General features: G+C 43.7%; 1 protein-coding gene across 2 annotated transcripts in view; it reads left to right on the top strand.

The window, feature by feature from the left end:
• The first annotated feature begins 3,641 nt into the window (after window positions 1–3,641).
• MAMDC2 (MAM domain containing 2) overlaps window positions 3,642–26,838 on the top strand; it is a 104,995-nt gene continuing 81,798 nt past the window's right edge. For both annotated transcript variants that reach the window (XM_030567451.1, XM_030567452.1), the window contains exons 1-2: window positions 3,642–3,965; window positions 4,366–4,479. In XM_030567451.1, coding sequence (XP_030423311.1) covers window positions 3,719–3,965; window positions 4,366–4,479 — 361 coding nt within the window. In that variant the 5' untranslated portion in view covers window positions 3,642–3,718. The remainder of the gene's footprint in view (window positions 3,966–4,365; window positions 4,480–26,838) is intronic.

Here is a 26,838-nt window from a genome sequence, read left to right as displayed (position 1 = left end):
TCGTGAAGCGTTTGTTGGTTTTCTTAATGTTCATGATACAACTGGCGAGGGCTTATTGGAAGCATTTCTTGAAAAGGCAAACAACTTAGGAATAGACATTGCTGACATGAGAGGCCAATCTTATGATAATGGTGCAAATATGAGAGGAAAGAATAAAGGAGTTCAAGCCCGCATGCTAGAAATAAATGACCGTGCCTTGTATGTACCATGTGGAGCTCACACTTGGAATCTTGTGATCTCAGATGTGGCAAAGTCATCGAAATATGCCGTTGATTTTTTCGGTCTGATTAACAGAATATACGTTATCTTTTCTTCTTCACCTTCACGTTGGGATATACTTCAAGAACATATGCCAATATCTGCTAAAGGGTTATCAGACACTCGTTCGGAGTCGAGAATTGATGCTGTGAAGCCATTGCATTATCACCTTGAAGAATTGTGCAATGCTTTGTCATCTTTGCGAGAATATATGCCCGAAAAGAAAGATGGCAATACAGCAACAGAAGCCGGTGCGCTTTTAGACCATGTTACTACGTGGCCTTTTGTTCTGACTGTGTACACGTGGTATGATATACTATTTCACGTCAATAAAACCAGCAAATTAATTCAGTCACCAGATGTGTCAATTGACGTACTGCAGGCAGAAGTCGGTGCTACAATGAAGTTTTTGGAAGACTGTCGAAATACAGGATATAACTCTGTGGTCACAAATGCATGTGAAATAGCAGAGCATATGGGTATTGAGCAGGTGTTTCCAGAAACCAGGGTGCGACGTAAGAAGAGAATGTTTGATTACGAATGTGCTGATGATTCGAGTCGTCTTTCTGCCGAAGAAAAATTCAAATCGCAGTTCTTTCTTGTTCTCACTGATCAGGCCATATCTTCTGTTTCATCGCGATTTGACCAACTCGTGGAGTGGTATAAGTTGTTTGGATTTCTGTACAACGCTAACAGCCTGAAGCAGTGTCACAGAGAAAATGAACTGGAGAATCACAGCAAAAATTTTGAAAGAAAAATGGGAGACATTGATGCCAACGAACTCATAATGGAATTGAATCGTTTTATTTATGTCATCGAGAAAGAGAGAGGACTTGTCACGGCAAACAATTTTTTAACGTACATATACAAGAACAGCCTTCAGGAGATATATCCGAATCTTTGCATTTGCATCAGAATTCTTCTGACCACACCAGTTACTGTTGCTGGTGCTGAAAGGAGCTTCAGCAGAATGAAACTGATCAAGAATATCCTGCGCTCAACCATGACAGATGACAGGCTTTCTGCGCTTCCAGTTATCTCAATCGAAAACAAGATTGCCAGATCTCTGGACTATGACGCATTGATTAACCAATTTGCGGAGAACGAGGCTCGAAAGAAGCGCTTTGCATAAATACGGAATACATGTACACTGTAGGCCTATGTATACATAATATGAACCCTGTATATCGTATAAAATAAATACCGCATTCCAGTTTCTGCATTGTAAGGGGCCCCGGACATATGTTCAGAGGTGGCCACGTTCTTTGTTGCTACGGCCCTGGTTGAATCCTTTCAAATGGAGTCTACAGTGTTTCCATCTAGATCAGTGGTCACCAACCAGTAGATTGTGATTGACTGGTCGATCCTGAAGCCTCTGACAATTGATTGCGATCTCCAGGCACTAAAAGTCTAGTGGCACAGCGGGGCTAAGGCAGGCTCCCTGCCTGTCCTGGCTCCACGCCATTCCCGGAAGCGGCCAGCGCGTCCCTGCAGCCCCCGATGGGGGGAGGGCAGGAGGTCTCTGCATTCTGCTCCTGCCTGCAGGCACCACCCCCGCAGCTCCCATTGTCTGGGAAGGGGGAACTGCAGCCAATGGGAGCTACGGGGGCAGCACCTGCAGGGATGGGACAGTGTGCAGAACCACATGCCCCCCCAGGGGTCTCAGGGACATGTTGGTTGCTTCTGGGAGTGGTGTGGGGCTAGGGCAGGCAGAGAGCTTGCCTTAGCCCCACTATATCACCACCTGGGAGCCGCTCAAAGAAAGAACCCCAAACCCATGCCCCAGCCCTGAGCCCCCTCACACACTCCAAACCCCTGCCCTGAGCCCCCTCCTGCACCCCAGTACTCTGCCCCAGCCCAGAGCCCCCTCCTTTACCCAAACTCCCTCCCAGAGCTTGCATCCTTCACCCCCCTCTGCACCCCAACCCCCTACCCCAGGCCTGGCCTGGAGCCCCCTCCCACACTCCAAACTCCTCTACCCCAGACCAGAGCCAGCACCCCAACCGCCTGCCCTAGCCCGGTGAAAGCGAGTGAGGGTGGGGGAGAGTGAGCAACGAAGCAAAGGGGAGTGGAGTGAGCAGGGCATGGCCTCTGGGAAGAGGCAGGGTAGATACTGGGTTGCACTTAAATTCAAAAATTGATCTTGTGCGTAAAAAGGTTGGAGACCACTGATCTAGACAAAAGTCATTTTCCCAAACCAGCTTTGTATATAACTTGTGCCATTACTTAAGTCTTGGCAGATTTGGTCTGCAAGTGCATTTCACATATCCTCTCCATTACCTTCGCTTTTTCCTCTTGTTTCAGTAACACCTCCTCCCCCACATATACAGATCAACAATGTAACCTGACTTACATTGTGTGCAATTCCATGGGCCTCAGTGGAGTTGCACAGTATGTAAGTCAGCACAAATTGTAGTTCAGAGTGTACTAATTCTTTATGTTCAAATTATTCAAATCACTTAATTAAACAATTAAATGCACCACTGAAATTAAATTTCCTAGCAACAACCTGAGAAATTCTTACAATTGATCATTTACAACTGATGTTTTCCCAAACCTTTTAATAGAAAAACTGTGTTTCAAAACTACTGTTGATACAATAAAGATTGTATAATGGAAAAATGATTAAAACAGAAATAAAGGGATTTTGAGCCATGTTATACTGGCTTGGTTATTGAACTACAGTTCCCAGAATGCTCCTGTATCTGACAGCCATCCAAATATTCTGTAACAAACAAACAGTCACAATTAACCATTATGTCTGATGGTTCATATCTTTCTGATATAATGTTTGCTTATGATCTATTCAGCTGCATGGCTTGTATTATTTTTATATAGGAAACAACATTTAAAAACAAATCCTTCAATGTGACACCATAAAAGTCTTATTAGTGACTAAACATGCTATCAACGTGTGCATGGAACTGTTTGGCATATCCACATATGTGATGTAAGCATTACAGACAGATGGAAACATTCAGTAGTGCTGAATAGGAAAATCTTTCCCTTCTGCTATAAATTTACAGAGTTTCAAGCAATCTAATTTAAGGAAATTCCATCTTCCAGTACTGTTAATATTAAGGAAAAAAAGCATACATGATAGGTCGTATTTTAACTAGATATGAGGACATCGAAATAATGTTAGTGAAGAACAAAATGCAGCTGTGGGAAGTTGTTCTGTGTGCATGGTACAACTTACCTACTTGTAAAATGACCATAGCACTCATGGAGAGCCCCTCATCCCCCTTTCTGTTTTGTAGACCTCCTAAATTGCATGTATTACGTTCAGTCTTTCCTTCACTCTTCCTTTCTATTCCTGAGATGAGTGGCTGTGGAGATGAACTGTGTTATAAGCTGCAGTGCCTGAGGAACACAGAGTCCTGGAGTAGCCCCTCCCTATCCTTGTTAGAGCCAAGGACCAGCTGTGTAGCTGGTAGGTTTCCCTCTCCAGGCTCAGCTCATGTTTACCGCTGCGCCTGCTTCCATTCCGGTATCTTGTCCTGAGCACATAAGGAGGCTTGGTGCAAACACACATACACTGAAGGAACTTGTCTGCTGCTTGGAAGTTTTATTTGCCATAATCCCTCGAGGGTTCATTTACTTCCCCCCACCCCTTCTCCCCTCTATTAGTTCAATCCCAAAGAGCTGTATTATTTTCCTCACTGGACCGGCGACTATGCTTCTACTGTATCTCCTCACTGTGCAAGGTAAGGGGGCCCAGATATGGGGAGAAGTTGGGTGGAGGGACCAGCAAACTTAGTGCTTGTTGCTGTTAATCCCTTTCTTGCCTTTGTGGGCTGTTTGCTTGTGAAAGCAGTGAAGTGCTTGTAAAGGTCCTGTGTGTGCAGCCTCACTTTGGAAGGTGTGAGTGAGGCAGCATCTTTCTGTTGGGGGCTATAATGTAACCTGTGATGTCAAAGTGAAAAAGGAGTGTTGAATTCAACAGGTTCCATCTGCTGCCCTTATTCCTGGTGCTTCCATGAGTGAATGAGCATGAGACCTGCTTGTCCAAGTTGCAGAGAAGCATGTGGTTTCTCTCACCATTCTTTTCATTCGGAGTGCAATGCAGTGCTATCTGTGTGAACAGAGCTTTCTTTGTCCCTACAGTTTTGCTGTTTGCTGGAGCTGTTGAGCTCTCTGCTGGGTCTTGTGCCTTTGAAGACAGCACTTGTGGCTATGAATCAGACTATACATTTTTGCCGTGGATTTTAAATGAAGAAGGTAAGGATGGCTTTTTGGTTTTTACAGGGACGCACTGTGCTTAAAAATGAACAAATACATTTTTGTACCTAGGCTACAATAAACTAAAAGTATCAAGAATGCAAGAATCTTAAATTTCCAATATACTTTTCATGGTTGATGCTGTTTAACTCTCTTATATGAATACCACTGAGGTCTGTTCACTTTTGTTTATAGTTTCATTGGTTCTCAGCCTTGTAATGTTTAGTTTATAGGCACTACAGAGAGAGATTAAGTTGTTTTAAAATACTTGTTTCCATGGGAATCTTACAGAAATCATGGTAACTTTCTATTGGTTTAACCATTTTTGGTTTCTCTATTGAGGAAAAACTCATTTTTACAAAATCAGTATTTCAGACCTAATTTAAGTCATCTCCTTAAAGTTGTGGCTCTGCCTACTCTCTTTGTCTACCTTTATATATGAATCCTTGTGTCTGAAACTGCTATGAAATATTGCTGTTTATATTAAACATATGCTTTCTTCCATCCCAGAAGTGACTGCATTTCTATGGCAGGAGAAGTGATGTTTGTATATGTTATCATTACTATGCATACCTCATAGGGTTGTTGTGAGGTGTATTTAGCAATGTTTGTTAAATGTTTTGAGATCCCTGGAGGAAAAGTAATATATGATTGCCAAGTACTGTTGGTGTTCCAATATTCTTTTTGGTCCATTGTCTGGTACCTACAATTGAAGAGGAAAAATTGCAAGTCACTATTTTTTACATTGTATTACTGAGCTATATTGGGAAAGTATGTGACAGTCCAAATTTCCATGGATTTCACAGGCAGTGTTGCCAGAGTAATGATTGCAGAACTTGTCGTGCTCTATATAATAAACACAATTTGGGTATAACTGGGAAGTTAAAATATTTATATTGGGGTATGGCAGTGGATACCATGCCATACATAAGATTAAATTTGGGTTCACATAATAAAAGGAAGCCCTATTAGCCATGGTTATGGCGGCGACATAAATCGCCAAAACAGGGTCCAGGTATACTAAAGTGGTGAGTATAGATACCTATAGATAAATCCTCTCGTCTGCTCTCCTTTCAGCCTTCCAACTACTAAAAGATTTTCTCTTTGTGTTTCCAATCCCTCTCTCTAACTATTTAAAATAACAATACAAAACAATGCAGCTCCTAAGAGCCAAATGGAAGCAATGTTAACAGTCTTTGCTACCACTACTCTGTCTGTTAGCATCACTCCTCATTGAATTGGCTCTTTTGAAAACAGCACTTCCTCTTCGTGATTGGCAGGAAGTCCTGTGTAAAGTGTTCATGATTCAGCCCAGAGTAGCAGTGAGACATTGGCAGCAACACCTGCAGGGGCAACAGTATGAGATGAAGAGTAACTGTTAGGGTGCTTGAAAGAAAAAAAGAAACCAAATTGGAGCACTAACAGCCACAGTGCCCTGGCTCACCCCGGCTCCGCCCATAAGCACGAGCACCCCGAGCAGTGCACTCTGTGGCTGCTTCACTTCTACTGCCTCCCAGGTTTGCGGCGCCTAAGCTGATTGGTACTGCAAGCCTGGGAGGTGGGAGAAGTGAAGCAGCTCACCCCTGCCCCACCTCTTCCCCGAGCACGCCGTGACTGCTTCACTTCTCCCGCCTCCCAGGCTTGTGGCGCCAATCAGCTTAGGCACCGCAAGCCTGGGAGGAGGGAGAAGTGAAGCAGCCATGGTGTACTTGGGGACGAGGCGGGACAGAGGTGAGCTGGGGCGGGGAGTTCCCCTATGTGCCGCTCACCCCCCCTACTTGCTGCAGGCGGCCCTCCCCATACCCCAGCTCCCTCCGCCTAAATGCCGGTGGCGACCGGGGCGGTCGAAGATCCGGCCACCACGGTCACTGCCAAAGAAAATGGTGTCTCCCAAATGCCAGCGCCCTAGGCGACCACCTAGGTCGCCTAAATGGTTGCACCGGCCCTGCTCATAGAGCACTAGTTTGGTTCGTTGCAACACTCTTTATTTTACCTGAACATTGCAGTAACAGCTAAGCTTCTGTCACTGGAAATCACTATTTTTATTAAGGAATATATAACTGGATTATAAAGTTCACTCTGGGAGGACAGTTTGGGTAGTAATACTTTTAATAGGTAGGGCTCTGTCAATATTTCCGTTACAAACTCCTGGAAAAAGGATTTATAACTCAGCGGTAGTAAGACATTTCAGGCTGACATTTGGCATACAGGGTATTAGCCTCTCTGAAATTTATTCTGTATTGTAACCAAAACTAGTTTAAAATGTTTCATCCAACTTTTGCTTTCAGGTGTACATAACCAATTTGTCTCAGATACTGTTTTGCTCCATAATACAGTACTGGGAGCTGATATTTGCAGACTATCCCAGGTGTCTCTGATCAGAGTGTGCATAAGTTGTGTGTTCAGTGGCATGACAGAGGAAGTTAAGGATGAGAGTGGCAACTTTAACTGTGACTTGTTTCATTTATTTTCGGTTGTTTAAAATCTTGTATTGTTTTAAAGTAGCATTTACTATTTGGAGTACATACCCTTATAGGGACTACTTGACTAGCTGTTTAAAATCTTTCAGCTCTTTCATCCCTATAAATCTCTCAGTAATATGGTATCATGCCAAGCAGTTTAGGTGATATGTGCATAGTTAAATCCCACTGAGAAATTTCCACTCCTTACTTGAAAGCCTTTTGCCCAACTGCCAAGGATGCCAATCTGTACTTAAGAGCCAGGCCCAGATTGTACATAAGGGGCCAAATTTTGCTCTGGTTTATACCTGTGTATTGCCAATTAGATCAGTGGGGAGGCATGAGTGCAACTGCCCTTTGAAATGCTTATGACTTCTCTTTAACTAGCTAAGAGTTTTGAGGAGGGTCAGTTAGATAAGGATCATGTTGGGATAGTTGGAAAAGAAGTTGAGTACCATACAGTTTTACCATTTAAATAAGTTTAACTTTTTACCTGATCTTTTGACAAGTGAGCTTGAGTGGTGCTGCAGTCCTAATTTTAGCAAACGTCCCACTGGAAAATCAAACAGAAATATTCAGTGTTAAAGTCAACAGGAGTTGTGCCTGAGAAAGGACTGTAAGATTGAGCTTTAAGGCCCCAGTCCTGCAATAGGATTAATGGGATGGATTCTTGTGCCCAAATGAACCTGTATTGACTTCAGTGGTACTCTGTGTGGGATTAAGATTCTGCGCAGGTGGATCTAAATGTAGGATTGGGGCCTAATAATATTATAAACAGCAAGGTTCCCTTTTCCCTCGCTGTTCTGGGGAGGTCACTTACTACTAAAATTTTACATTCCAAAATATAAATGCCACAAACTATTATCATGTATTGCTGAAAATCACTTGGTAAAGAATAATGTAAAAACTAAAATTGTCTCAAAATATTACAAACTCTCTTTCTAAAAATGTCTACCCCGTACAGAGGAGTGTACAGTGTTCAGTAATGTGTGAGCCCTAGAGAACTGACCCCCAGCTGAGTAAATATAACATTATATGTCCAGCAACACAGTTCCCAGTGTTCGAGTTCAGTTTGCAATGTAATGTGTATGAATAATGGAGGACTCCACTGTGTGCTTAATGTACATAGTGAAAAATGTTTCTATATTGTTAGCTATGCAAAAAAGAAAACAGTTGTGAATTTGTTGCATAGCAAAGAGGCTGCATTACACAATGTATTCTTTTAAACATAAACTGGTGACCAAGAGATTAGCTAATGTCTGTACAGTGCTTTGAAGATGTAATGAGCTATGTGAGTGTTAAATATTATTATTCAATAGTATGCATCAGCCGACATGCTAGTAGTGACCTTCAGTAACTTTAAAAGAGTCTGCAAGGGATCTACTTCCATTTTACCATAAGTATCCTTGAATGCACTTTGTCTCTGAACAGGAATTTACATATAAAACTCCTTTTCAGGAGTATGAGACAAATATCATTCTCCCTATTAGTTTATGAGAGAGACAGAAGGCATATCCATATTCACCAATACAAGTGATATTTAGTCAGAATTAGAATTCACTATTGCAGTAATATTTGTCACTAATAGCATTCTGGGGTCAAATTCGGCCCAGGTTTATATTCAGATACCTTGTGGACATTGGCTTTGCAGACTCCTGAAGGCCAGCTCTGATCTAGGCTGTAATTCCATGCTAAGGTTCTGATAATATGGTCAAATCACTTGAGCTTTACTCTTATGGTTTATAATGTTAACAGAATTGATGAAATCAGACTTCTCTACAATAAGGGGTACGGTTACTTATATTACAAATCCTTAAAGGTAGTGTAGAAGGATTTTACAAATAACTTAGGCTTACAATTAACTCTTTGGCAGAAGGGGAAGTTTGTTAAAGAAAATGCTTTTTCTGAAATAAAACTTTCTTCTACTAACAAAAAAAATTGTATCTCCTTACTGTCCAGAATCCTCTGTCACTCAACATCACAGGATTTTGTTAGGGTTGGTGCACAGTTGTGTTGACTGTGTGGGATGTCTCCAAGAGACATTGTGGTTTAGGAAGGTTCAGGGAGTGCCCCTATTCATGGCCAGACAGCAATTGTGGTTGGAACAGTAGAGACAGGGATATAGGTCCACCTGGAATGAAGGAAGGGAACAGTCTCTGCAATCAGAAGAGTGCAAGGACTGCAATTGTAGCTGCTTTGCATAGATGGTGCAATGGGGTAAGCTTTCTGGTTTTCTTTTGCCTCCCTCCCCCACAACCTAACCTTCACAAGGGCCAGCTGTAATCTGGCCCTAAGCACAGCATATTCATCGCAAAATTATAAATCATGGTTTCCTTAGACTCAAGAATCTGGGTCCATCCTTGTTATGTCTGTGAAGAACTTTATTTGTTGATACTTTTGTCAAGAATAGCTCTAGTTTAATCTATCATAGGTGCTACCTGTTACTGCTGTTGTGTTCAATTTGCCTGTGTCAATGAGTGTTTTTTGTTCCTGGTCTCCCTTCAAATCAGCAGGAAACAACTTTATAATAGAGCTGAAAAACATCCACACTTGGGCCTTTGACTCATATCTGCACCTAGTCCTGGACTGTGCTGTGTTGCACATATTGGTGTGAGCTTGTTTTGATTACCATTGTGTTACCACTGCAGAGCTCCAAGACAATGAGAACATTGTTTCCATTCACAGCAATATATTCTGAAAGGCAAGGAGTCTGGTGGTTGAACGCTTTGTTAAATGTGTGCGCTCACTGGCATCATTTGTGGGTTTAGTGGTATTTAGCAGCAATTTTAAAGGCAACTACTGATGTAGGGATCTCCTCTACACTTACCTGTGTAATGTTTGCTAGTAGACTTTCCGTTAGTACTTTTCCATAATGAATTGAATGGAGCCAAACTGTTAGAGCTACGTGGACGGTGCCTGCTGTAGTCTGGGGAATCTGGCGTTTGTATGATCAATGCAGCTTCAAGCATCTAAGATTTGATTGATCTGCTGCTTTTCCTCTACAGACCCGGAAATGTTTACCCCATCACATTGGTCATCTCTAAGGGTAAATTTTTGGACATAAAGACAGGATTGCTTTTAGCTGCTATGAGTTCCAGAATTAAACTTTCTAGTTTTTTTTTGCAAAAATTCACACAAGAGACTCTGTCCTTGAAAAGAGAGACTTCAGTCAGAATGGAGATTAAGTACATACTGACTTACAATGTGCACGTAAATTTTCCTGTCTTGATCCCCTTACGAATGCTACAACTTGAGCTACTTCAGTCCAAGACCCAGTTTCTGTAGTATGTTCCAAATGGCTGACCGTCAGATGACCATATTTGAACATTGGCTTGATTAGTAAATCAGCATGCCCGGCAGATATGTCTGAAATAGATCATAGCTGTCCCAGAGAGCTAACGTTGCTGTTGTCATGTGTCATTTAAATAATAACTGTTGAAAATGTTTTTCAAAATTTAAACTTTTTAAGATGAGGATAATCTTTTTTTTGAGAACCAGAATAGCAAGCACAAGGCTGTGGACGAGATAGTACGCACCAACATGAAGAACATGGCAGATGAAATTCAGTGTTGACAAATGCAAAGTAATGCACATTGGAAAACATAATCCCACTAAAAAATAGATAATTATGGTTTCTAAATGAGCTGTTATCATCAAAAAAGAGATCTTGGAGTTATTGTGGATAGCTCTCTGAAAATGTGCTCAGTGTTCAGCGATAGTCAAAAAAGCCAACAGAATGTTAAGAACCATTAGGAAGGGGATAGATAATAAGACAGAAAATATAATAGTGCCACTATATAAATCCATGGTATACCCACAGCATGAATACTGTGTGCAGTTCTGGTCAGTTCATCTCACAAAAGGTATATTTGAACTGGAAAAGGTACAGAGAAGAGAAACAAAAATGAATAGCAGAATGGAACAGTTTCCATATTAGGGGAGATTAAAAACACTGGGACTTTTAAGTTTGGAAAAGAGATAACTAAGAGGGGATATGATAGAGGTCCGTAAAATCCACATTGACTGGTGTGGAGAAAATGAATAGGGAGGTGCTGTTTACACCTTCGCATAACACAAGAAATGAACCAGGGGTCACCCAATGAAATTAATAGGCAGCAAGTGTATAACAAACAACAAGTACTTTTTTCACACAACGCATGGCAACCTTGGCACTTTTTGGCGGAGGATGCTGTGAAGGCCAAAACTATAACAGGGTTTCAAAAATGAACTAGGTAAGTTCATGGGAGATAGGTTCATCAATGGCTGTTAGCCAACATGGTCAGGGATGCAACCCCATGCTCCAAGTGTCCCTAGCCTCTGTTTGCCAGAAGCTGGGAGTGAATGACTGGGGATGGATCATTCAATGATTACCTGTTCTGTTCATTCCCTCTGAAGCACTTGGCACTGGCTACTGTCGGAAAACAAAGTACTGGGCTTTGTCCATTGGTCCAATATAACCCAATTACCCAAGTACCATTGGTCCAATATAACCCAATATCATCATTCTTATGTTCATTCATATGTAACATCTGGTCTACCTGCACACCATTTGAGTAGCCCATATTCACAACTCCACTATTTAAATTCAGGCCTATGTGTGTTGATATGAGTTCTTCCACCTTGGTCACCACCTTGGTCACCACAACATCTTCAGCTGTTTTGCTACCCTGTATGTTACCTCTAGCTGTCCCAGACTCTGAGTCTGCTATGTCAGCAAAGGCAGTTCAAATGTGATATATTCATTCTCTTGCTGAGTTATAGATTTGTTAGCACAGTAGTAATTTTAGCTGTCTGTAGTACATTTCTGGGACATACTATGGGACATTTCTATCATACTATGCAACCATCTTTCTAAAAAAAATCTGTAATGCTACTGAGAGTGGAAAGCTTAATCTAAGATTAAAGCAACCAAGTTTGTAAAACTCTAAGAGTTGCAACACAGCCACCACTAGCTTGGTTGGAAAATTAAACGGTTGCTTGCCTTTTTTGGCAAAAATAATTGCATTTGGACTACCTGACTATAGCTGAAAAGTACAGACCCAATCTCTGCCTTCCCAGTCACCACAGACCTATGAGCAGAACAGCAGCAGAAAAAAAACATAACATTTAAATTGAGGTCCATCCTCACATGTGTACAGCTGTAAATTCCTTCCTGAGTCCACCTCCTTCTCCTAGGTATAGTTTGTGTGTCTGACATCCCTGTCTCCTCTGATTGCCAATTTGGCCTAAATTGCTTTGCTCAACTTCTCTTCTCTTTGTGCACTCCCCTCTGACTAGCAGTTCAGTTCTTTGGTCTGCTCTGCTCCACCTCCTTCTCCTTGCCCTGAGGCAGCTCACTCCTCTTCTCTTCTCTCACTCAGGGCATGGCTACGCTTGCAGATATACAGCACTGTGAGTTAAACCAGCCCTCAGAGACCACAGCAGGGAAAGTGCTGCAGTGTGTTCACACTGTCATCTGCAAGTGCACTGGCATGGCTACATTTGCAGCACTTGCAGCGGCATTGGGAGTGGTGTATTATGGGCAGCTATCCCGCGGAGCACCTCTTCCCATTCTGGCACTGTGGCTTGTGGGAAGGGGGTGGGTGGGTGCAGGTTATTCTGGGTCCTGTCCCAACACCCCACGATGCATCACTTCGTATCCCAGCAATCCCTGTGCTTCCGTCCACTCTTGGTGCCATCTTTCAATGGTTTTTTGTACTGCGTGCCCTTTCGGTCTGCGGGAATGGATCCCGAACTGCTGAGGAACTGCTGCCAGCGTGTCACGAATTGCAGTAGAGTTATTCCTTAAGCTACAAACTGACAGTGAGGAGTCAGACGATGTTGACTCGCATAATGCATACAACACGAGATTGCTTGTGGCATTCACGAACATGCTAAGCACTGTGGAATGCCACTTTTGGGCTCGGGAAACAAGCACTGAGTGGTGGGATCACATCATCATGCAAGTCTGGGATGTTGAGCAGTGGCTGCAGAACTTTCAGATGAGAAAAGCCGCTTTCATGGCACTGTGTGAGGAGCTCGTCCCCACCCTGGGTGCAGGGACATGAGATTGAGAGCTGCTGTGCCGGTGGAGAAGTGGGTGGATATTGCAACTCCAGACAGCTACCAATCGGTTGCTAAGCAGTTCAGAGTGGGAAGGTTGACTATTGGAATCGTGTTGATGCAAGTTTGCAGGGCCATTAATTGCATGCTGCTCAGAAGAACCATGACTCTGGGTAACGTGCATGACATTGTGGCTGGCTTTGCACAAATGTGTTTCCCTAACTGTGGAGGGGTGATAGATGGGACGCATATTCCAATTCTGGCACCAGCCCACCTGGCCTCAGAGTACATAAATCAGAAGGGGTATTTCTCTGTGGTTCTCCAGGCACTTGTGGATCACCGTGGGCATTTCATTGACATTAATGGGACTGATTACCTTCCTCCTGGCTTGAAAATAGCTCCTGGCTGCATGCATCTAGGGATGCCAGGCTGTCCCCCGTCCTCCTCAGCACCCTCGCTCCCACTTTCCTCCTCCTCCTGGGTTGTTGAACTAGGCTCTGAAGTGTCCATGGCGGTCTTCAGAGTGGAGGTGGGGTCTCCCCTAAGTATTGTATCCAGCTCTTTATAGAAATGGCATATCGTGGGGGCAGCACCAGAGCGGCAGTTTGCCTCCCGCGCTTTGTGGTAGGCATTCTGCAGCTCCTTCACTTTAACCCAGTCATAGCTCCTTTCCATAATCTCCCTTGATATCTGCCTGAAGGTATTGTCATTCCTATGGCTGGAGCGCAGCTGGGACTGGACAGCTTCCTCTTCCCAAACACTGATGAGGTCTAGCACCTCGCCATTGCTTTGTACTGGGGATCACCTGGAGCGTGGAGGCATGGTCACCTGCAAAGAAGCGTTGAGAGCACTCCACACATTGCTGAGCAAACAGGAAGAGGAATTTCAAAATTCCCAGAGACTTTAAAGGGTGGGTCTGACAAGGTGGTCACCTGAGGGCAGGACAGTAGAGTTCAAAGTGATGACCAGAGTGGCTGGAAGAGGAATTGTAGGATGGAGAGGGATAGCTCAGTGGTTTGAGCATTGACCTGCTAAACCTGGAGTTGTGAGTTCAATACTTGAGGGGGCCATTTAGGATCTGGGGCAACCCCCTCCCCAAAAACAAACAAACCCTGTCAGGGATGGTACTTGGTCCTGCTAGTGAAGGCAGGGAACTGGACTTGATGACCTTTCAAGGTTCCTTCCAGCTCTATGAGATAGGTATATCTCTATATGTTGTTGTTGTTGACACTTCTAGAAGCCAGTGAGAGCACATTAATAAACCAGTGCATCCACACTAGTGGTGCAGCAACCATTATGCTTCTCATAGAGGTGGATTACCAGGGGTGCTCCAGCCGCAGAGTCCAGGAGCTCTGTGTGCCTTTCCAGTGTAGACACATCAGAAGTCAGGGGCTGCTTTAATGCGCTCTAACTCTCAGGAATGCGCTCTAACTCACAAATGTAGCCAAGCCCTCAGTCTCACACATTCCCTGCTGACTGGCAGCTCAAGGTATGTCTACACTGCATTTAAAAATCCAAGGCTGGCTCATTCCAGTGGATTTGGGCTAAGGGGCTATTTAATTGTGGGGTAGACATTCCGGCTCGGGCTGCACTCCGGCTCTAGGACCCTGTGAGGTGGGAGGGTGCCAGAGCTCAGGCTGCAGCCCGTGCCTGAACATCTACAGCACAATTAAACATCAGTACTGAGCCCAAGACCCAGGAGCCCAAGTTAACTGACATGGGTCAGCTGTGGGTGTCTAATTGCAAAGTAGACATACCCTTAGTACAGCTGTGCCTGATGCCCCTCAGTCTTGTTTGCAGCCTCTTCTCTTGTCCTTATCTGATGTGCAACAAATCTAACATTTACTTGCCCAGATATCTCTTGTTGACATAGGCTTCTGTGCAATAGAATTTTTTATTTACTCTTAGCTCAGCTTCAGATACAATTCCCAAAAAACCATCAACAAAAACAAAGTACTATTTACATTCGCAAGAGACTCCCAGCATCAACAACAGGCAATGTGTGACACCTTTGGTAAGACTGGCTTCCCATCTGTTCTAGGATGCATAAACCAATCCCAGATTGCTATCAGTACATCACAATATGAGAGACAAGTTTCAAAGCATTCTTTCTCCTCCCCAATATAATACAGTTATCAGGATCATGTTTTCTTTTACAGTTGTCACAAATTGAGTATTTTTGGGAATCAACAACCTATTTTAACTTGTTCACACTGAAACAGTGAGGCTGACTGCAAGATAAGTGTGACAGCTGTTTTTAAAGTTCTTATTTATTAAATATCCCTGAAGCATGTGCCAAAATGCTTGACTTTATTTAAGGAGAGCTCTATGTAAGCTCAAAAGCTGGTCTCTTTCACCAACAGAAGTTGGTCCAATTAGAGAGATTACCTCACTCGCCTGGCCTCTCTTGTGACTTTATTTGTAACAAAACAACGAAAATGGGTTAATATGGCTCTATGCATTGATTTGGAGTATTCAAGTAACTGGAAAGGTTATCATTGATTATAATTAATAGTATAATGTAAGGATGTATGTATTGCTTCTTTAAATCTGTAGTAGGAAATTGCCTAAAAGAGGGCTGGGGAAAGGTACTAGAGGCCAAAGTATTACAGTAAAGGAGAGAGAGAGAGAGAGGCTTCTCGGATAAGTAACACTGTTTTCCTTATTCTAATGAAGTTCCTTGTTAAATATTAGAACAAAGCAGCTTCTTCTCTGATTTATTTTTTTACCATTGTCTCATGACACTGTAAATCTTAATGCAAATACCTTGCAAAATGCTACAAAGTTGCAAAACATCCTCTTTTTAAACATATAAAACTAATACAAGTATTCTTTCTCTACCACATAGTAGATGCCTGGTGCCTTTTTTTTGAGCACATTTTTGTGTACATGGGTAAAAACAAAGGTGTGTATGTTTTTTGCAGTAAAAAGGTTGAGGAGTTATGGATAGACTACAAGGACCGAGACATAGGACTTTGAGTACTAACTGCACTACTGACTCCAGTGGAGATGAATAGGTTCCATTATCAGAAAACAATTTTAGCTCTATGACATATAGCTATTGTTCTACTTTAAAAAATAAGTTAAATTTATATATAAAATACATAAAAACTGTGCTAAACTTGAAAATGTTGTTGAAACTCGCTAAAACCCATTGGTTTAAAATTTATAAACATGCAAACACATTTATTTTTAAACAGTAGAAATATTTTGAATTTTCCCAGTAAACGAGGAACATAAATTAATCAAACAGCTAGACTTTGTATTTAGGAACTTTGGGATGTAGGGTATTCAGTAAAACTGGTACCAGTAGCTGTGCTGGTAGGATCTTTAGAAACAAGTTCCTGAGTTAGTGTACTTCCTGACTGCTCTAGCCGCACAGCCTTGCCAGCTAGCATCGCACACTTTTGGGGATTTGCTTATACTCTCTAAAAGCCACGTTAGCTTAGGGGAGGTTACATTGCTGCGGCCTACTACCTGAGTGGCATTTCCAGGGCTGTGGGTCTCCACGGTGTAACCCTGGAGCTCATCTAGGCCAGGATTTGTGGGGAAGAAACAAGTGCTTACAGCTTGAGAGTAATCAGTTTGAACTCTTATTGGTAATACCAGATCCTGAAAATGTGAAGTTACACAGGTAACAAACATTATTATTGCTGTTACTTAATCAGAATTTATTTGCTGTCTTTGCCTTGTGTCTGATGAGTTTGACAAAGTGGGTATTCACCCATGAAAGCTTATGCTCCAATACTTCTGTTTGTCTATAAGGTTCCACAGGATTCTGTTGCTTTTTGCTGTCATTGTGGACCACAGAGACTGTGATTTGTAGGCTTAGCTGTACTAAACTGAAGGTGTCCTATTGATCTTAAAGGGCCACTGTCAACTTGAAATCTTGACAGATTCAAAAAATAAGTTAAAAGTAGTTCAGCTCTCTCCCCTTGAGGCCTCCTGCCAATATTTATAGTTTTACTGTCACATTTCACTGTTATTTTAAATGTTGTTTTTCTCTCCTGACTGCTGTGTGAAAAACCAATGTAAACAACCCTGAAAATTGACTAACTGGCTAACTTATCAAAGCAAACACCAAGTGCTGTCAAACGCTCCAAGTAAACAAATTGAAAAAATAAAGAAATGTATATTTTCAGTTTTAGATATCTTACCTGTTGTAATAATAGTACATAAAGATGTTTTAAACAGAAAGGTGATTGACTGTGACCCTTTAAATGCATGTTGTCATCTTTGGTTGCTTAGCAACATCAGTGCAATTTGAGCATAGTTTATTATATCTTTTTAGAGGACTCAGTATTTTTTGTATCTTAATACTCTCTTGTTTTTATGCATACCAACATTTTCCAGGCTGGTTGCTACCATCACTCATATTATTGCAGTGTCTACCTAAGAATCAAACTAAAGAATCCTGTAACTTTAAAGCACCACTTATAGGTGATTTTTCTCATCCACAACATACCTGGTAATTCTTATATGGTGAATAGTTATTTTCTCAACATGTTTATTTTGGCAACCATCAATCAAGAGTGAAGGGATGTATTAATCTGGTAGGTAGAGTAATGACATTGGCTCACTTTGAACATTATCTTAAATAGATGTGTTTCTAGATTGTGCCTGAAGGTGGTACACAGGGAAGTGTTATCTCATTCTTTTTGAAGCTGGAACCATGGGGAAGGTGACCATATAAATACTCTTCATCCACAGATCTCAAAGTACTTTACAGAGATCTAGAACTATCGCTGTTTTTACAGCTGGAGAGCAGACATAGAGACTAGTCAAGAAACTTGCCCAGTGACACCCCCACTGGTAGAGCTTGGAATAGAACCAAGTCTTTTGATTCAGACCAGTATTCCACTTGCTGAACCTTGCTGTCTCCCAGCATGGACCATGCCATTTAGGAGCTAAAACATTTGTAGTCATTAGAGTAGTATTGTAAAGGGACAAGTTCAGCAGATAGGATGCTACTCTGTTTGGAGTTGGAGATCCTATTTTATTTTGTACCTTTGCAGTCTGTGGGTATGTTTGTGGTGCAGTTAGCCTGGGTGATAGATATCCAGGTTAGCCTGGCCTGGCTGTAAGCAGCCACGTTGCAAAGCCCTACCTGAGTTACTGTGCCCTCACTAGTGCTGCTGCCTTCCCCTGTGTGTCATGAGGACTTCTGGGGGGCATATCTCATGGTTCTCTGTGCTGCACTAAGCAGACCTGCTCTATGATTCTCTCTCAGGAAATTGTGCCACCATTTAAGGCCTCATCAGGAGGATGAGTGAAGCTGAGGTGGGGTTGTGATTGAGCTGAGTGAAACCTTGTTATGCGTTGAGTTAAAACCTCATTCAAACTGATGTGTGAACATTCTCTTCATTTAAAACGATTGTAAGGTTAAGGCACTCCACCTAAAACAGGCCTATTAGAGTCTGCGCAGAAGCTAGCCCCATGTGGGGGTTGGAGGTGGGAAGTTGCCAGAGTTGGTTCTGTTGCCAGGGGTGTGAGAGAACAGAACACACAGAAACTGAGAAGAGGCAAGAACAGAGGAGACAAAGGCAAAAAGCAAGAAAGCCAGGCAGTAGCCTGTGAACACAATATGACCCTGAGAAAAGCTAGAATGAGCTTTTGGCCAAGGTCTGTTGGCTAAAGAGGCTTGGGGACTGAAACCGCTCCTCTTGTTCTTAGTTCTTCCCACACTTGGAGAAGCAGAACTTTGTGAAATCCTTGTAAATAAACAAGATGTGTCAAAGAGAATTCCAGATTCCATCAATTTCTATTTCCAACTAGAACATCCCTAGGGTCCTGAAATTTGACTAGCTGCTTTGGTCAAAAAGGGACAGTGTTACTTACTGTATGGTGTGCCACACTGTGATGGGTCTTGAGTCTTCCAATAAGGTTTCTAGGCTTCACTATAATGCAAATAATGAACAAGGGGGAAGGAGAGCCTGCACAGTTTGCCCATGTTCATAAATTCACTAACACCCTTCCATGCAAAATCTCCATAGCTGGCGTGTCACATACTTTTGGATGGAGTTTCTAGAAGGGCAGAAATGGAGAGCAGCTGTTCTGTGATATCTCCTGTTGTCCCTGGGGATTTTCATATGGAACTACCCATGTAACTTAAAGCTAATAGCATCATTTAAGTTACCATTTGTAGCTATTGTCCCCTCAGTGAGATAGTGTGGAGCCAGGGGACCAATGGCAGCACAGCTTCTATGCTGCAAGGGGAGGAAGAGTTGTGTCTTGGGGAGCACTATGGATAAGCTGGGTCTTCACACAGTGAAATTGCAGGTGTATTCAGGGATCCATGTGGGTAAGAGGCCATACCATTCAGCTTCTTTGGAGCCAGTAATCTTGCTCTGAGAAGGGAGAATGTGTCTGAACCTTTGCAAATTAAATCTTACCGTGTTTTAGCCTTAACTTTCCCCTTCTGTATGTTTTTGCGCAGGTGATAATTTGGCCCTTAGGGTATTTTTTCTGTAATAAGAAATGTTGACTTTTTGCTAGGTAATATAAATAACACTTCGGTGTTTCCCTGAGTCCTTCCGTATTTCACTGGGCCACATCTCTCATTTTGGATTTTTGCAGGTCTTATATGGCACCATCTCCTTGGTATAATTTGATATGGCAGCACCTCAAGCAGGAGGTTTTGGTTGGCACTTCTAGGCAGGTTCTGGTGTTTCTTCTGTGCTGCACAAACCTCAGGAGATTATGACCTCTTGGTTTTTGTAGAGACATGTAAAATAACTGGGATTGATTAATTGCAGTGTAGATATGCCCCAAGTGTGACATAGATAAGTCTATGTGGAATTCTCCAGAATGGACTTCTTAGAGGATTTTGCTGTGAACCCTTCCAAGATCCTAGTAACCTCTACTTGAGGATGTCTTTTTGTGTATGGTGAGTTACACACTGCAGTTATGATGGGAAACCTTTAGAAAACAAATCTACTCTGTCTAATCTCCCTGGCGGCTCATTCCATAAATAAGCCTCCTTGACTGAGACACCATCTAATACAGGGGTGGGCAAACGTTTTGGCCTGAGGGCCACATTGGGGTTGCAAAACTGTATGGAGGCCTGGGTAAGGAAGGCTGTGCCTCCCCAAACAGCCTGGCCCCCACCCCCTATACAATCCCTCCCACTTCCTGCCCCCTGACTGACCCCCTCAGAGCCCACAACCCATCCAACCGCCCTGCTCCTTATCCCCTAATCGCCCCCTTCTGGGACTCTCCTACCCCTAACCACCCCCTTCCAGGACCCCACCCCCTATCCAACCCCCCTATCCCAGTCCCCTGACTGCCCTGACCCCTATCCACACCCCTGCCCAGATAGGCCTCCCCGGCACCCCATGCCTATCCAACGCCCCCCCCCCACCGCATTTCCCTTCTCCTGACCCCTATCCACAGCCCCAGTCCTTGACAGGTCCCCTGGGAGTCCCATGCTTATCCAACCCCCCCCCCGTTCCCTGTCCCCTGACTGCCCCCCACCCACAGAACCTCCACCCCATCCAATCATCCCCTGACTTCCCCCAGGACCCCCTGCCCCTTATCCAACCCCCCACCCCCTTACCATGCTGCTCAGAGCAGCATGTCTGGCAGCCGCGCCGCCCGGTCGCAGCTAGACACGCTGCCGCTCTGCTTGGCAGGAGCGCGTTGCTCCGCCATCTAGAGTGCTGCCCACGCGGCAGCGTGGCTGCGGGGGAGGGAGGACAGTGGGGGAGGAGCCAGGGGATAGCCACGGGCTGTAATTTGTCCACCTCTGATCTAATAGCTGTTTAGCCAAACAGGTGTTTTCATCTCAAGTCACATGACAAACATTACTGTCATATTTGACAGTAGTTGGCATGGTTGTTTAGCAGAGAGGCTGATGAATAAATGGGGATAGTCTCTGAACTATCCTCTCAATCCTTCAAGAGAGATTGGAGGCACATTGGTGAAGCAGATGCAGCATTTCTGCTCTCTGTGGTGCATCTGTTCTGTAAATAAATAGGACTTAAGTTTCTAGGACCATCAAACCCTAAGTTGGCAAACACTTGCAGTTCATGTATATAGCTACTATTTCCTCCCCCCCCCCTCAGAGTATTAGCTGCCTTACAGAATGTATAGACAGGCAAATTCCCTGCCCTGCATCACTTCCAATCTAGCAGTGGGCAAGTTGTGACAACTTGAAAGCTCTAAACAATAGGGGAGAGAGAATTACAAATATAGTCCCATTGCTACATATTGCTTAATAAGATTGTGTATAACAACCTTGCTCTCCAATAGGTACCAAACTGCCCCTACACTCCAGTAAAATCTCCTTACTGGAACTGTAGGTGACTGACAATTTTGGCCTACATAACTTGATGAAAAGTTAGTTTCAGAGCTGAGATTAGTCCCTTACTTAGTATGCTAGACTACACTTCCTCTCATGTTATGGATCCTTGTGGCCTCAGGCCCTGTTGACTATTCAGTAGAGGAGCTTGCTCATCACAGGCAGTGGGTTTGTAAGGAGGTTGCAGCATCCATGGTGCCATCAGCACTAATCCCCAAAGCTGTGAATTGATTTTGGGTCCTCACAAAAGTCTTTGGACCTTTGGTTGTCCTGGACCCCAAAAACCAGCCCCAAGTGTCTTTGAGGTGACCATGATAACCTATGACAGGGGTAGGCCACCTATGGCATGCGTGCCAAACACGGCATGTGGCACGTGAGCTGATTTTCAGTGCACTCACACTGTCAGGGTCCTGGCCACCGATCCAGGGGGCTCTGCATTTTAATTTAATTTTAAATGAAGCTTCTTAAACATTTTAAAAACATTATTTACTTTACATACAACTATACTTTAGTTATATATTATAGACTTAGAGTATTACTGGCACGTGACACCTTAAATTAGAGTGAATAAAGGAAGACTCAGCACACCACTTCTGAAAGGTTGCTGACCCTTGATCTATTGTATGGAGCTTGCAGATTCATATGTGCCAGTCAAGCTGTTTTGTTTGCTACTTGAAGTTTTGGAATTAACAGGCTTAGTTAAAATACATATATTTTAACCTGTTCATATGCAGATATATTACTGAGAGTGTATTATTCAGGTGCATTGTTCTGATCTTTAAGTGTGTGAGAAATTTCCAGAGGGATTTCTTTCCTAACTAAGAGTACATTTATGCACTTGAGTGGAAACACGAGAGATTTTATATCAATAGTTTTCTAAATATAGTCACTTCAGTGCTTATTTTAAACTAAGTGTCAAGCTAGGGAGTTATTATGGAAGTAATTGCACTTTTTTTGAAAAAGAACAGGGAACTTTTCACTGGGAGGCTGTTATATATGGCAGTGATGTTGAGGAAGGTGTAGCTTGGATCTCCACACAAGTAGGGGTAAGTAAAAGTCAAATGTAAGTGTCAACATTTTTTCTCTTACTAAAAACAGAGGGCTGATTAACTGGGAGTAGACTACACAGTTGCAGAGCTGTACAAGCCAAAAGAGGGTTATAAGATCACAGTATGAAAACAATCACCCTCCCTTAGTAGAAGACTCATTTCCAAAATAAATGAGTCTTCTACTCATTATCTCTCATAATTTCGGCTTGGCCAGATCTGTTTGTGTTAGTTAACTTTGTGTTATATGACCCTCAGCTTCTTAAGCCATCTATCCAAAATGGCTGTGTGGTTATGAACTGATTAAGGGGTTTCAAATTTGATTGTTGGCAACATAGGTGCCGACTCCATGGCTCCGGGGCTGGAGCTAAGGTGACCAGACAGCAAATGTGAAAAATCGGGAAAGGGTGTGGGTATGTGGTGGGGCGGGAGGGGTAATAGGAGCTTATATAAGAAAAAGTCCCCAAAATCATGACTGTCCTATAAAATCAGGACATCTGGTCATCCTAGCTGGAGCACCCAGGGGGAAAAATTGGTGGGTGCTTTGCACCCACTGGCAGGTCCCCCCCACCCCAGCTCACCTCTGCCTCCGCTCCACCTCCTCCTCTGAGTGCGCCATGCCCCTGCTTCTCCCCCTAGATCCCAGCACTTGCTGCTGCAAAACAGCTATTTTGCACAGAAAGTGCTGGGAGGGAGGTGGGAGGAGCGGGAATGCGGTGTGCTTGAGGAAGAAGTGGGGTCGGGACAGGGATTTGGGGAAGAAGTCCAATGGGGCAGGGAGGGGGCAGAGTTGGGATGGGGACTTTGGGGAATGTTGTGTATTTGGTTGTCATGGTTTTTGTTCCTGTGGCAACTGAGTTAGATTATAAGGGGATAGCCCAGCCAGCTTCGGCCGGTTAGGCAAGCTCTGTGTCTGTAAATAAATGGTAGTTTTGTTAGCTGTCTGCTGTCTGCTCTCAAGTGATTTTCTTCCTAAACCTGCTGCCCCCAAGGATATAACAAGTGGCGACGAGGATGGGATTCCGGTGCTGCTCCAGTAACAGAAGGAAGTAGAAGTTAAGGTAAAGAACAAACAAACAAAAAAACTTGTTTGCACTGACTGTGAAAGTGAAACTAAAAATCATGGCTACTCTGACCAGGCCACTGGAACCTTTTGATGAGAATATAGTGCAGTGGCATGTGTATACTGAGTGTTTTGAGCTTTTTGTTATTGCAAATGGCATTACAGAAGCGAAGAAGGTGCCAATATTCTTCAGAGTTGTAGGGGCTAAAACCTACTCCCTGCTACGCAGCTTACTACACCCTGTTAAGCCTGAAACTAAATCTTACAGTGACATTGTGGAAATCCTGGGGTCCCATTTTTCCCCAAAACCACTGGTAATTGCTGAAAAATATCGGTTCCACAAAAGAGACCAAAAAGAAGATGACACAGTTGTACAATTTGTAGGAATTTTAAAAAAGCTAGCAGAATATTGTGAATTTAAAGAGATGTTAAATGATGCCCTGCGCGACAGGTTAGTCTGTGGCCTCTACAGTGAAGCTATATGGAAGCGCCTCCTGACAGAGGCTCAGCTTACATTACAGAAGGCTGTTGATATTGCTGTCTCCATGGAACTAGCTACAAGGGAGGCGCAATACATCGATGCGTCCCCTAGGGTGCAAAAAGTGTCACAAGAACCTACCCACAAAACTGTGCAGAGTCAAGAATGTTACCACTGTGGTAAGCCAGGTCACCAGGCATCAGAATGCTGGTGTAAGGACCTGGTGTGTCGACACTGTGGCAAAAAAGGACACATTGAGTGTGCCTGTAAACAAAAGAAAAAGAGGCCTGTGGTCTGGCCAACAAAAAGAGGAACCCCGCATACCCTAGAGCAGACCCAGGATGATCAAGGTGACACCTCATAGCAAGAGGAAGTGCCTCTGCATGTTTTGTCTTTGGCAGTGGGCTCACATGAATACTGGGTAACCCCGTTGTTAGATGGCAAACCTATACACATGGAACTGGACACCGGTGCAGCCGCCTCGCTGGTCTCCGAGACTGTGTATAAAGAAAAGCTACAGCATCTTCCACTTAAGGCAACAAAAACTGTTCTGAAGATGTGCCCATGTTGGGCCCTATTGATGTTAAGGTGGAGCTCAATGGACAGGCTGCTAAATTGCCGCAGTTTGTGGTGAGAGGTAACTACCCAGCCTTAATCACAGAATATCAGGGTTGGAAAGGACCTCAGGAGATCATCTAGTCCAACCCCCTGCTCAAAGCAGGACTAATCCCCAGACAAATTTTTACCCCAGTTCCCTAAATGGCCCCCTTAAGGATTGAACTCACAACCCTGGGTTTAGCAGGCCAATGCTCAAGCCACTGAGCTATTCCTCCCCCCACTTAATGGGTAAGTCTTGGCTTGGGAAGATTCAGCTGAACTGGGCAGAAGTGCACCGGATGACTAAAGAAGAAACCAGTCTAACCCCTATACTAAGGAAACATGCTGCTGTTTTTGGAGATGATTTGGGAACTATGAAGGGAATCATTGTGACATTGAATGTTAAACTTGACAGTCCACCAAAATATCTGAAAGCCCAAACTGTGCATATGCCATCAGGCCAAAAGTTGAAGCAGACCTGGAGCGCCTGGTCACCAATGGAGTCCTAATACCAGTTACTCATAGCTCATGGGCCACTCCTATCATTCCAATAGTGATGAAAGATGGCTCTCTCCGGATTTGCAGTGATTTTCAAGTCACTGTCAAGCCAGTGTTGTGTGCAGAGCAATACCCGCTTCCCTGCATCGATGACCTCTTCGCAAGCCTGGCTGGGGGACAAAAATTCAGTAGGATTGATCTGAGTCAAGCATATTTACAGATGCACATCGATGAAAAGTCCCAAGAGCTGTTGACTATTGTGACTCATAAGGGGTTTTATCGATACTGTTGCCTGCCCTTCGGAATAACATCTGCTCCCACCCTGTTCCAGAGGGCTATGGACCAGATCTTGTGTGGTTTGTCAGGAGTTCAGTGCTATCTGGATGATATCCTGGTCACTGGAAGGAATGAAGAGGATCACTTAAAGAATTTAGAGGCTACCCTACAAAGACTGGAAGAGTATGGCCTACGAGTTCGCAAAGACAAGTGTGAATTCTTCAAGCTGAATATTTGGGACACATAATTGATTCTGCAGGTCTTCATAAGGCCCCTGCAAAAGTTAAAGCTATTGTGGAGGCTCCCCCACCTCGAAATGAAAGCCAGCTGCACTCGTTTCTAGGACTACTGAACTATTATGGAAAGTTCATCTCACAGTTAGCTTGGATCTCCACACTGGATTAGCCACACTGCTAAAACCACTTCATGAGCTCCTGGGGCAGAACAAGGCCTGGAAGTGGACTGAAGCCTGTGATGTTGCATTTAACAAAGCTAAGGATGCATTGCTAAATTCTGAAGTTCTAAATCACTTTGATCCATCCTTACCCCTACAATTGGCCTGCAATGCCTCCCCTTATGGAGTGGGAACAGTCATGTCACACATTATGCCTTCGGGAGAAGAGAGACCTATTGCTTTTGCTTCACGCACTGTAAGCAAAGCAGAAACTAACTACGCCCAAATCGAACGCAAGGCATTAGGAATTGTTTTTGGAATTCGGAAGTTTCATCAGTACCTGTTTGGGCGAAAGTTTACTCTTCTCAGAGACCATCGACCTCTGATGTCAATTTTTGGACCCTACACAGGCATTCCCCCATTAGCTGCTAGTCCTACGCAACGTTGGGCATTGTTACTTTCAGCCCACACATATGAAATCAAATATTGGAAATCCACTCTGCATGGCAATGCAGATGGCCTCTCAAGGTTGCCTTTGCCGGTCAAACATCAAGATAGTGCCCAAAAGGAAATCTTCTACTTTGAACAGGTAGAGAATTCACCCATTACTGCTACTCAGATAAAGAAGGCAACTCACGTTGACCCAGTTGTCCCAAGTTATGGACCTGGTGATGCATGGAAAATCTCGACAAACCTCTCCGGTCTCACCCGACCTTGTTACCTACATGTCCAGGAGGACAGAGTTATTGGTCCAAACTGGTTGTTTGTTGTGGGGGAGACGTGTCATTATTCCACCACCACTGAGATCACAGATGTTAGAACAGCTACATTCCGGTCACTCTGGAATAGTGCGCATGAAGGAAATTGCACTAAGCTATTTTTGGTGGCCTGAATTGGACAGTGCTATTGAAGAGAAGGCAAAAGCTTGTATATCATGTCAGGGTGTGAGGAATGCACCCCAGTGGGCACCCCTACATCCATGGGACTGGCCTGAAAACCCATCGTAACGTATTCACATTGACTTCGCTGGCCCCCTTGAAGGAAGCATGTTCTTGGTGGCAGTAGATGCCCATTCTAAATGGCCAGAAGTCTCCTATAATGCAGTCCACTACTGCAGAGAGTACTATCCAAAAACTACGGGGACTCTTTAGTCTTTTCGGTCTGCCAGAACAACTTGTGAGCAACAACGGACCGCAGTTCGTCTCTC

This window comes from Gopherus evgoodei, chromosome 6, assembly GCF_007399415.2.
Source record: "Gopherus evgoodei ecotype Sinaloan lineage chromosome 6, rGopEvg1_v1.p, whole genome shotgun sequence".
Taxonomy (NCBI): Eukaryota; Metazoa; Chordata; order Testudines; family Testudinidae; genus Gopherus; species Gopherus evgoodei.
This window is presented reverse-complemented; position numbering and strand designations above follow the sequence as displayed.